Source organism: Belonocnema kinseyi, chromosome 3, assembly GCF_010883055.1.
Source record: "Belonocnema kinseyi isolate 2016_QV_RU_SX_M_011 chromosome 3, B_treatae_v1, whole genome shotgun sequence".
In the NCBI taxonomy this organism is placed as follows: Eukaryota; Metazoa; Arthropoda; class Insecta; order Hymenoptera; family Cynipidae; genus Belonocnema; species Belonocnema kinseyi.
In genome coordinates this window covers 121,043,798-121,057,214 of record NC_046659.1, presented here as the reverse complement: position 1 = coordinate 121,057,214, position 13,417 = coordinate 121,043,798, and the positions used below count along the sequence as shown (strand labels likewise).

Here is a 13,417-nt window from a genome sequence, read left to right as displayed (position 1 = left end):
AACATTTTAATTTTCTTCACCCAAAAAATTGGGTATCAGGAGACGCTTGGATAATAGGGTGGTCAAAATTCTTTTTTTTTCTCTTAATTTTCATGCATACCGCCCGAAAATTTGTTTGATACCAGAAAAAAATTAATATCTTTTTTTGTAGAAAAAAAAATATTTTTAGAGATGGCGTAAGCCCCATGAAGTTTAACACATATTTCCTATAGAAACTCGTGTTTTTTTCAAAACTTTACAACCTTTTATCTTATTTTTTATCAGTATTATTGTCAGTAATTTTCTTTTAGAATAATGCTAAAAATTGTATTTTTTTAAAATGATACTTTTTACACGATTTTTAATAACTCCAAGGTTAATAACAGATTAAAGTTAAAAAATTAATTGTTAAAATTTTTTTATTATCTTAATTGATACTATTCTTGAATAATGTTAGACAGTTGCGGTTTTTCTGAAATCTTCCACTTTTTGTTAACTTTTCACGTACTTAGTACGGTAATAATTAATGCAAGTTAGAAAAACATAATTGCTTAGACAATTATTATTAATTTAAACAAAAAGGCTTTCAGGTACTACTTCAAGGAAAATTTACATTTAATATAAGGTGAAATTCATGTTAAACTTACATACAATTACTGGAATTTATTTTTTTCATTTACGAATTTCTCAAAATTACGTATACGAATGAAGCCCTTCTTACCTTTACAAATTGTAACAACATCTCTCGACCCCCCCCCCCTCTTGAACGTTTATGCAACTTAACGCGGTCCCTTTGTGAAAAGTGAGACTAAAGTGAAAGGCTTGTAAATAAAGTAATTGAAGCAAGCGATTGGGCTTGGAATTCAAATTGACATACTGTAAAATAAATAAATAATCGTATAAAACCAAATAAAACAATGTAATTTTGCGAAAGGTAAGTAAGAGTTGGGGTGAAATGCGGTGAATTTGAGGGATGTCTATATAGGGAAAAGTGGGAGGGTCCATCGGAACGAGGGCAGTCGAAGCTCTGCAGCTGCATCAGCCGGCGTCCCATTCACCCTGCAGTGGGGTTGTTGCACTGTGACTATGACGCGGCAGTTACATCACGCAGGTCGTCATGGAAACCATCTCGAGCCACGGAAGGTTGGGAAGGTCGGTAATTAGAGCTTTGACCTCAAAGTGGAGCAAAAATTTTCAGCATCTCTCTCTAAATCCTTCTATTTTCAATTTTATTCTTTCCATTTGCCACTCAATTTATTAAAATTTTTCTCAGTGTTAAACTGTCAAAAGGAATATGCTGCCTATTGAATAATGTTGATATTAATTTTTAAACTCGTACAGTCACTTGAAATGCTCAGTTCTGTTTTTCATACTAACTGCGCACGAATCTGTTTAAAAGGGCCCTTCGTAGTGTGACAAATTATTCTTTGATTTCTTTAAAAAGTATGAATATTTTTTTGAATAAATAAATTAGAACATTTCTTCGAACCAGGAGCGATGTTAACAACTTTTTTTAAATTTTATTAAACTAATAAAATTAAAAAACATTTGTTTTTCCGGGTTCAAAGTTTGAAATATTTATGGGCTTAGGATTTAAGGGTTTTCGAATGCAATTAAGACGGAGCCTTCGTATTATGGTACGAAAATATTTTTTTCACGAATAAAATGTTTATGCTTCTTCGATTGTCGTGCAATGCTAACAAATTTTTATGCAACATGAAATTAAATAAATTTTAAAAAACATTTTTGATTGTTCTTTTGTTATGGTCAGGGTTCGGGTCCGGGTTTCAGAATCTTAGGCGTTTATAGTTTTGAGTTTTAAGGTTCTGACGTTTAGGTTATAGGTTTTGTTAGGGGTTTTATGGGCTTAGGATTTAAGAGTCTTAGGGGACAATTTACATGTGACCTTGGTATCTTGGTAAATTACTATTTTTTTCGAATTCGAAAGACTTTCTAAAGTATGCAAGACACCTTTTTTTAATAAACAATGACATGTTTCTTCAAATCAAGTTCGCTGTTAACATCTTCATATCTAATATGCAATTAATTAAATTTAAAGAAATGTTGTTTTTGCTTCCATTAATATTAGGGCTAGGGTCGCAGGGTTGAAGGGTTTTACAGTTTTAATGTTTCATGGTTTTAGGGTTCAGCGTTACGGCTTTCGAGTCTTGTAGATTTAGCGTTGGAAGTTTATGGTTTGAGTGTTTTAGAGTTTTGGGGCTTTAGAAATTTAGGACTTAAGGGTTTAATGAACCAATTTAGATGGGACCTTCGTATTTTGGTAAATTACTTTTTGATCTTAAAATTCTTTCAAAAGTGTAGACATTTTTTTAATAAAAAATGTTTTATGATGTATCTTTTAATCAAGATCGATGCTGACAAATTTGTATTCAATATGCAATTCATTCAATTTAAAAAAATTTCTGCTTTTAGTTTTTTTATTGTTAGGTTTAAATTTTTACGGCTTGAAGGTTTTATAGCTTTAGGGTTTCATGGTTTTAGGGTTTTAGGGTTTAAGGGTTCAAAGGGGGCAATTTATACGGGACCTTCATTTTTCGATTAATTACTCTTTGAGTTTAAAATCCTTTAAAAGAACGAACATTTTTTAAATACAATTTTGATTATGTTTCTTCGAATCAAGTTCGATGCTACCAAATTTTTATTTAATCTGTAATAAATGAAAAAAAGAACATTCCTGCTTTCTCTTTTAGTATGGTTAGAATAAGGGTTTTATGGTCTTAGGGGTTTAGGGTTTTATATTTTCAGGGTTTCATGCTTTTAGGGTTTAGTGGTTTTGAAGTGGGGGTTAGGGAATTATGATTTTTTGTTATTGAAGTTTTAGGGTTTTATGGATGTAGGGTGTAAGGGTTTCAGGGGAAAATTTATATGCTACCCTCGCATTTTGGTAAATTACCCTTTAGTCCAGTCATCTGACCGAAAAAATTATGCGAATGTGGTAATTTCTGGGGCACTTATTTTTATCTTTCATGTACTTCATTTAGGGATGCATATTATGGGCTCAGGTTCTGTGAACTGGATTTTGTCCCGAAAAAAAATTTTTTTTGGGAAAAGGTGCAAAATATCACATTCCATTGGATTGGTGCTTTGTTGTGAATTTAAGAGGTTAAAGTGTTCTTACAAAAATTAAAAAAGATAAAATTCTACGTAAAACGAGAAAAAAACTTTGTTCGATCAACAATAATCTTGGAGATACGAGCTTTAAAAAAACACCAATTTTGTCCAATTTTTTGGCAAAAGTTCATGTTTTTTTGGCAATAGATCGAGAGTCAGTCAATTTTTAACCAAAAAGATTAATATTCTTCCGAAAAAGACAAATTTTTAACAAACTGCATGTATTTTCAATCAAATAGTTTAATTTATGTACTAAAAAATTAATTTCTAAGAAGAAATTAAACAAAAAATTTTCGGGAACCTTCTTTATCCAAAATTTTTATTTTTTAGGAAATTTTATAATCGTCTCCATACTTAATACGTGGTGTAAAAATAGATGTGGATTAGCTCACAGATAAATGACATAATCGATGGTTGTACAGATATTTCTGTACAACTGCACCTGATTGAAATTGAATTAAATAGAAAAAAGTAAAATAAAACAGAAATAAATAATATCAATTAATTGAAATTAAATCAAATAAACAAATAGAATCGGTCCTTCGTTGATTGCTGGCATTGGTTTCAGGGTCTAGGAGCTGAATCAAAGGGAGAAACGCATTAAGGTCAAAGATTATATAGAGCGCCCTTGAGACTTTAGTTGCCAATAAATAATGTTAGTGTCGCTAAATTTTATTTAAAATTACTTTGTTTTTAAATTTAAACAATTATATAATAACTGATACTTTTAATGGGACGACTAAAAAATCCCCCAAAAAAATTCCGAATGAGAAAATTCCTGAATAATAAAATTGAAAATGGAAAATTGCCGAAATAGAAAATATCTGAACTAGAAAATTTCGAAATCAAAAATTATAAGAATCGTTTTAAGAAATATTTTTTATTTAGTAAAACTAAGTGTCTTCTCGTCCCGAATTTAGGGATGACTATTCAAATATTTTTCATAAGCTTGGCTAGTGGTGCCGAAAATTTCAATTTTAAATATTTTTATAAACTTTCATTTTTTATGTATGAAGGTTTTTTAAAAATTGTTTAAAAAATTTTAAATAACACTATTTGCAAGAAAATTTACGGTATTTAATTCAGCACAAATTTACCTCGAAATCTTTGTTGGTTTTAGATTAAAAGTTCGATTTTTTAGAACGATTTTTGCAATTTTTTCAAAATACTATGCAAATTTTCAAACAAAATATTTTATACAGAAATAAATATTTTTAATGATTGTCATTTAAAATTGAAATAATATTTCTAAAAAATTACAAAAATTAAGAAGAATTTCATTGATAAAAATATTTTATTATTCTATTTTTAATCAATAAATACTATTTATTTCCTGAAAGGTTTAATCATTTAAATTCGGCAATTTTCTATCGGGCATTTTATTATATAGGGAATCTTATTATTTGGGAATTTTTTAATTCGGGAATTTCAATATTTGTCAATTTTGTTATTGGGGAATGTTTCAATTTAGAAAATTTAGTTTTTGTTAATTTTATTATTCTGGTATTTTCTGCCAGGATTTTTATTTTCGAAGAATTTTCTAATTCCGGCATTTTAAATTAAAAAAATGTTATTATTCAGGACTTTTCTAGTTCGAATATTGTATAATTGGAGAAATTTTTGTTCGGAAATTTCAAATTCGGTAATATTACCAACGGTCAGAAATTTCATTATTTGGGAATTTGCCAATAAGGAAATTTTAACATTTGTCAATTTTATTATTCGTGAATTTTCAAATTCAGAAATTTTAATGATTGTTAATTTTATTATTTGAGCGTTTACCAATTTTTAAATTTTAATATTTTTGTTATTCAGGAATTTTATTATTGAGGAATTTAAAGACTTGGGAATTTTCTAATTCTGTAATTTTAATATTTGTTAATTTTATTATCCAGGAATTTTCCATTTCTTGAATTTTAATGTTTGTTAATTTTATTTTTCGGAAATATTGCAATTCGGGAATTTTAATATTAGTTAATTTTATTACTCGGGAATTTGTTGTCTCTGATTTTATTATAGGGGAATTTAAAAATTAGGTAATATTATAAACTGTCGGGGATTTCATTATCCGGTATTCTCCAAATTGGGAATTCTAATATTTGTTTCTTTAGTATTCGGGAATTTTCACATACAAGAATTTTTTTAGTTCGGATATTTTATAATTCAGTAATTTTCTGTCGGGGATTTCAATACTCTACAATTTTCGAATTCAAGAATTTTAATATTTGTTAATCTTATTATTCGGGAATTTTTATATTTAGGAATTTTAATACTTCTTAATTTTATTATTAGGGAATTTTCTAGTTCGGATATTTTATAGGTCGGTAATTTTCTGTCAGGAATTTTATTATTCGGAAATTTTTAAATTCTGTAATATTGTAAACTGTTGGGAAATTCATTATTTGGGAATTTTAATTTTTGTTAATTGTATTATTCGGGAATTTTTAAATTTAGGAATTTTAACATTTGTTAATTTTTTTATCCGGGATTTTTCTAGTTCAGATATTTTATAATTCGGTAAATTTCTGTCGGCAATTTTATTCTGGTATTCATCAATTCGGAAATTTTAATACTTTTTAATTTTACTATTGGGGAATTTTTCCATTCGGGAATGTTATATTTGAAGATTTTTCAATCGTCCGTTTTTAATTTCTGAATAATAGAAAATGTTTCAATTACTTTAATTGATTTTTCATTGATTGGCTTATATCTCTGAGCTTAACCTTGAGTAAATGCCAAAGACCCATCAGATTTTATTCATTGTTCACCTTTCAAATCCATGCAGCTTCTTGTCGCAGGTAGTAGGATTTATTAAAGAGTTTGTTTATCTCTGAAAAAAATTAATTTTTGAGAATTCTGGAGGTTTAGTTAGAAATATTAAAACAAAAATTGGAATCATATTTATGTTCAATGGTAAAAAAATTAAAAATAATATAAAGAGATGCTTACCTGATGATCCAGTGATAAGGTGATCCATTTATATTAAAAATAATAATCTTAAAAATATCATTTGACTAAATAATATGTAACTAATTTTTGAAACATTTTACGCATGGTAAAGTATTTCAAAAAATTTCAGTTTTTTTCTTAAACGAACTCAAGTTAACAAACCTAGTTCTTTAAACGATTCATTATTGTTAATAAATATGTTTTCTTATGGTAATTCTTAATGCAATTCAGTAAACATTTATAAAAATTTGTTGATTTTTCAACTAGAAAAATAAATTTAAAAATAAAAAAGAAATAGTTTTACTGAGAGTGTGACATGCCTACATATGGTATGAGGCTAATCGGGGCATCACTTCTCCAGTCAATTAAAACGTACCCGAAACAGAGGTTCTATTTGGTATGTCTTCCCCGGACATGACTTCTCCAGTTAAATTATGCGTACCCGAAACAGGGGATATATTGGGCATGTCTTCCCCGGGCATCACTTCCCCGGTGAAATTTAGAAATATAGGGGCTATGGCAAAAATGGGCATGTCTTCCCCAGTAAAATATTGAAATTTAGAGACTATGGCAAAAATGGGCATGTATTCACCGGGCATCACTTCCCCAGTGAAATGTTGAAATCTAGAGATTGTGGCAGAAATGTGCATGACTTCCCCGGGCATCACTTCCCCAGTGAATCACTATGTCAGTCACCCGCGGGTTCAAAAAACTGGAAAGGGGCTCGGTGGTGCTATTAGCGAGGTCATTCACCCGAGGTTTGGGAAAAACTAGAAAGGGGCGCGGTGGTGCTACTGGCGAGGCCACTCACCCGAGGGTCGGAAAAAATTGGAAAGGGGCGCGGCGATGCTAATGGTAAGGTCAGTTACCCGAGGGTTGGAAAAAACTGGAAAGGGGCGCCGTGGTGTTATTGACGAGGTCAGTCACCCGAGGGTTGGAAAAAACTGGAAAGGGGCGCCTTTCATGTGCTTTTCTGTCATAGTCTCTATATTTCAATATTTTACTGGGAAAGTGATGCGCATGGAAGACATGCCCATTTTTGCCATAGTCTCTATATTTCTAAATTTCACTGGGGAAGTGATGCCGTGGAAGACATGCCTAAAATAACCCCTGCTTCGGGTACGTTTTAATATGCTGGGGAAGTGATGCCCAGCTTAGCCTCAGATTTGGGGGAAGCGATGTCCAAGGCAACCATGCGACTCGGGGAAGCGATGCCCGTAGAAGTCTTTACCTTGTGGGAAGTGGTGCCGGGGAAGGCTTGCCGTATGTAGGCTTGTTCCAACCCCGTTTTGCTTTTAGCTATAAAAAATTATTCTTAACTAAACAAAAAATCATTTTTCAACCAAACCGATAATTTTTTAACGAAAGAGTTCAACATTCAAACCAAAAGAAAATTTTTAATCGGAAGATTAATTTTCTAAAAATGGAATAGTAAAATTGTCAACCAACAAGATAAACCTTCATTAAAAAAAATTTCTTACAATTAGTTTTACTTTTTCGCATGTAGTTGAATTTTTACATAAAAAATGGCAACTTTAGCAAAATAGATAAACTTCCAGCTAAAGAGATGAATTTTCTACTAAAAAATATCAACCTTCAACAACAAAATGCATTTTGGTCAAAGAAAGAGGAATTAGCATGACTTTTTAGTAAAATTGTTCGATAACTTTAAACCAAACAGTTAAATTTTTATCGAAAAAATATGCAATTTCGATTAAAATTGATGAATTTTTAAATCAAAGAGGAGAATTAAAAAAATGTTTAATTTGGGTGTAAAAACTATTTTAGTTGTCTTTCAAATGATATGATAAGAACTTCAAACAAAAAGTCAATTTTCTAGGAAATAGTTCAATATTATTCTAAAAAAGATTTGTTAACTTTTCAACCACAAAATATCCATTTTATTTAAAAAATAAATTTCTTACGTAAATAGTTGAATTTTCAACTCAAAAAGACGAATTTTCAAACAAGAAAGATGAATTTTTAACAAAATTATTCTATTTTAAAGCAATTAGTTGCATTTTTATCCAAGGAAGATGCGATTTCTACTGAAATAGAGGAGTTTTTAAATGAAAAAGTTTTCAAACAAAAAAATTGAATTTTCATTAAATCGAAATTTAGTTGACTTTTCAACACTCGAATATGAATGTTATACAAAAAGAAAATATGCTACAATAATAGTTGAATTTTAAACCCAACCAGAATGGTGAAAGAAAATAAATTACCAGCAAGAATATTATATTAGTGTTCCCGCAAAACTTCGTTTTAAAAGTTTCCAAAATTGTTCCTGACCATTAATATTCGTAGACTAGAATTTTAAACTTAAAAGATTTTTGGGCCTATAATCTTTAATGAACAAAATGAAAAAATTCCAAATTAAAATTGAAAAATTTCGAATTTATTTTTTAAGATAGTTATTTAAAATTATAGAAATTTACTGACTTTTGAAAGATTTTTTTAAATTCCTCAATTTTCCCTGACCAATGAAATACTATGTCTTTTTTTTAAATTATTTTTTTTCTGTTTTTCACTTACCATGCTTTTTTTGGTGCGTTAAGTTAAATTCATATTAACTTTCTTTACAAACACTAATGAAGACCCCCTTCTCCTACCTACGTAAGTTTCCTTACGGGTGGTCTATTATCTAAAAGGAATTTTTATTAAATAAAAAAGTCATTATTATCTTATCATGAAAAACGTTTATTTACGTTGACAAACATAATATACAAAACACTCTATCTTGAGTAATTTGTCTTACCTCTCACACGTACACACACATTGAGTATTCGTTCTTAGTTTTTTTCTCAATACAGAATTTTTTTCTTACATTTAGGGCAAAACTACAAAGGCACACTAGGTGGCTCGCACAGTCAAACTGTGACGAAATTTTTAATTACAAAGCACGCAGATGTCCGACAAATAATTTTCTAGTCGTTTTTAGTTCGCAAAAAATTTGTAAATAAATATTCAATAGAACCTGCTCAAATTTGTTCTCAACACGCGAGAAAATTACAATTCCAAAGAGATGAATTTATGCATATTTTTATTCATTTTTCTCAATTTTAGAGTAAAATTTTGAAATTCCAAAATTTTATTAATTTTCAATTAATGTTTTGGTGAAATTGTATACGTGAGCAGATTTTGACTTGGGAGGTTATTGGGATTCGTACCTATTTCCTTTACAGTAGTCAAACACACACACACACACACACACACACACACACACACACACACACACACACACACACACACACACACACACACACACACACACACACACACACACACACACACACACACACACACACACACACACACACACACACAAATCGATATTAGTAGTAAAACCCTCATTTCCATGTTATTAATAAATATATATTATATCAATAAAATTGACTAACACTGTTAACTTATTAGCTTTTCCTCGATGCTGACCGGTCCTTTCAATTGCAGTTTCAAAAGTTTGGATAGAACTCGTAGAGACAATTTTTTTCTTGATATGAAGACATTTTTGAAGACAGTGCTAGATTTTCTTCAATTCTTAACCCTTTTTTCAAATTTAATGATATTTGAAAAATAAAATTAAAAATTGAATAGCATTTTGATATTATCAAAGATCGAGAATTATCAGTAAGTGCGCAGAGATTTTTATCTATGATATGCCAACTCCGTAGTGTACAAGTGTTCCAAATTTGTGAAAATCCTACAGGAATGACATAGACATATTTAAACCCTGTCAATTCAGACTTCAGTTTAATTTATTTTAGTATCTTTTAATTTAATAATTGTATTTTAGCTTGATTTGAGTAATTAAATATCAGAACACCTTTATTCCCAGAAGACAGCTACTTAAATTAATATTAAATCAAATTAATTTTAGTCTCAATTTGAAGCAGTTTCTGTTATTATTTAATTCATTCAAATTTCCATTAGGATTCGAAGACTTTATTTTTATAGAAATAGAAGATAGGAGATATTCAGAAAATTTCATTTCCTTATTAACTCTTTCCGATTTTCATTAAAGCCTCGCAAGTATAATTAATTAATGCTAATCCACTGTAGGGAGGTTCCCCTAAATATCTTAGGTTCTAATTATTACCCTTACAGGGCTTTCATAGTTTTATTTGCGTGTTGCAAATGTTTTTGCCATAAATGTTTTTTCTTAAAAACAAGTTGAAAAATGTAAAAATCAGTTTTTTAATCAGTTACCGTGACATACATCGGAAGAATACATTTTTTCACCCTGTAATCGAGACGCAATTTATAGCGTTCCAATGGAAAAAAATTATAGCTGAACCAACGATACCTTAGAAAAAAGATTCTTTAAATTAAATTCTTTTTTTAAACAGTGCTTTTTTACAAAATCAGTTATTGTTATTTATGTAATCTATAACTTTTAATGTATAAATCAGTCGTTTATGGTTAATTTTAATCATTTATTGAAATGTAGACATTTAATTAAGAATTTTAATTTGAAAATCATTATACAATTTCATTTCAAATGACTGTTTAATTCAGTCAGAAATAATGACTGATTTATATGCTAAAAGGATTCTTTTGTCAGTAAAAATAAGTGATTTTGATGAATTATTTAAATTGAAATTGATGAATCGGGGATGCCTTCGGCTGTTTAAAAAAAACGTTTTTAAATCTATTTTAGTTTTGATTTAGTTTTGAATTTTGTTATTTCAACTATAAAGTTTTTTCCATGTTTATCCCTTAGGACGACTGTTACTGATTTCAGTATATTTCGTGATACACTTTCCTTAGTGGTATCCAAGAAATTTTTTCTTGGCCCTGCGGCTATTTATTTAATTAAATATTTTTCTGATAAATAAAACTCTACCAGTCATAAGAAAAATTCGCTATCGCAATTAAAGTAATAAAGAATTGAACTCTTTACAGTGGAAAAATCCAGCGTTTAAGTGCATTAGGAAAATTGATTGTTTGACTAGATCTCAAAAATTCAACCACATAAATTTTGTAATTTCAAATGTGAATTTCGCTTGAGCAAGTGGTAGTACAATACAATTCAATCTAATACTGAAAATCGCTCTGAAAATGCTGATCATTAGTCTAACCAATACAACTGATGATTAAATAAAATAAAATGAAACAAACTTCAATAAAAAATTTAAAAAATGATAATTCTTTAAACACAAATTCACCTTCTGGTTGGAAAGCTTTATCGGTAGAGTCCGAATGAGTCTTGACAGGTGCAAGGCATGGTGGTCCGAGCCACGTTTCTCGGGACTCTTTGGGTCGGAAGTCCCGAAAGTCCCCTCACGTAGGTGTAAGCCACAGGACTTCGGAGGATCCTTTTCGGACTTTTTTTGTGGCGCTTCTTCTCAGATTTTTCTTTGTTAAGAAGGGTGAGACTTTGGAAGGCCTTCCGGAGGGTTAAAGAGGCCGATGGCCTTTTGAAAGAGTCGCTGTCACTGCTGTGGGCGTCGGAGGGACTGTGGAAGTGGGAGGGCGATTCTCCAGAAGGTCGCGGCCTGAAATCACTGGGACTCCAGGACCTGGAGGATTTCGCCCTGGAGTGGTCTTTGCTGCTCCTGGAGAGCCTGTCTTGAGACCTGGTGGCAATTGACCTGCCTCGAAGCCGGTCCAGATAGTGGTGCGTTCTGGGGGACCTTCCGCAGAGTCGTTCTCCACTTCCGCGTCTGGATAATCTTTCGGCACTTCCGGTACTCCCACCGCTGCCACATCCACTGTCGGTACTGCATTCATCATCTCTGAAATCGGGATTGCGATTAGGTCGGTCTGTCAACCTTGTTGACTCCTCCATTGTCACTGAGATTTTTCAGGATATCCAAGGTTTTAGATAAAGAGAAGATTTTGTTAAGACTCCTATTAAGAGTTTTGGTTAAAACTTTTTTTCAGAGTTTGGTTAACAAGTTTGTGAAGAGTTTGGTTAACACTTTTGTTAACACTTGTGATCGAGTTTTAAACGAAAACTTTTTCACTTTGGGGAGGTTTGTTGTTAGGTCTTTTTAAACACCGTAGCGGGGTTTAATGATGTGAGATAAGTTGATACACAGAGTTTTCACTTGAATTGTAATTCACTGAGTGGTTTTTATTTTGTTTGGGTCTCGACGAATGGGATTTCGACTGAGACGGATGCACTTTGTTTAAGAGCGCAAACTGAGCCTGAGAGGGTAGTTACACACCCTTTTATATCCTCGTAGAGGAGCAAAACAGGTGCGCATGATTCAAATTCCATGTGAGGGTAAGAGGGGAATCTAATGGGTGGAGGGTGGTTCGAGAGAGATGGATTGGATAGAGAGAAATAGGAGATATTGGCGATACAAGGTTTCTGTTTTATTTCATATTGTTCCAACTTTTTGTAATCTATATCAATAATTTTTAAGGTTTTAAATTGGCTGAGGAAAACAATATTTTGTGGGCTGGCATCTGAAATAGTGAAAAAAATTAATATCCTGCTTGATCTAACCCATTTTTTCACGATTTTATAGAAGAGACAAAATGCGACCTCAAAAATTCGAATTTCTAATTTAAAACAAAAAAATGAGAAAGATATTTTGAACTAAATCAGAACTGAATCGAATTATCAGAAGTTTGATTTAAAAATGTTTTTTGGTTTGAAGAAAATTTTGGAAAAAGTTTTTTTCGAATTTTTTTTTAAATCCAGACAAAAAGTAAAGTCGAATTTAATATTAGAGCCGACTTTTTCATTTTATCCAATGTTTTTGTTACATTTAGTCTTATACAAAGAAAACTTTCTGTAAGTTCCACACGGGTAAAAACATTGTTGTGGCCATTAGATTTGCAAGGATTGCAAGAAAAATTCGATATTTAAAAATGTTCGAAACAAAATTTTTTAGTTTAAAATTTAACTATTTGGTTAAAAATTCATCTAATTCAAAAATATTTAATCTTTTTGGGTTAAAAATACAACTGGTTGAAAAATAACCTATTATGTTGAGGATTCAACTATTTTATTGAATATTTCTTTCTTTTTATGAATTCAACTATGCTTGATTCAAAATAAAAACATTTTTGAATTACAGTATCAACTACATATTAAATTTATCTTTGAGAATCTGTATTTTTTGATTGAAAATTAAACTACTTGGTTAAAAGGTAAACTATTTTTTAAAGTCATTTCTTAATTAAAGATTCATCTCTTTGGTTAAAAATTTGAATATTTTTTTACATCGCTTTGATAATAAATTTAAAGTACGTCATTCCGGGGGTGGAGTAGCCATAATTCAGCGTCAGAGTTTTAAAAAGAATGATTATTGTATCATTTCTCCATTGAGAGAACTTCATAATCATTTACTCGAACTTATTGTAAGTGTATTTAGTGACATAATTCGTTTGCAAACAATGA

The 13,417-nt window shown here is 30.5% G+C and overlaps 1 protein-coding gene across 1 annotated transcript; it reads right to left on the bottom strand.

The window, feature by feature from the left end:
- Positions 1–10,675: 10,675 nt before the first annotated feature.
- Positions 10,676–11,968, bottom strand: LOC117169679. The gene has a single exon (XM_033356163.1). The coding sequence runs from the start codon at positions 11,849–11,851 to the stop codon at positions 11,246–11,248; it is 606 nt and encodes a 201-aa protein (XP_033212054.1). The 5' UTR covers positions 11,852–11,968; the 3' UTR covers positions 10,676–11,245.
- Between the last annotated feature and the right edge of the window lie 1,449 nt (positions 11,969–13,417).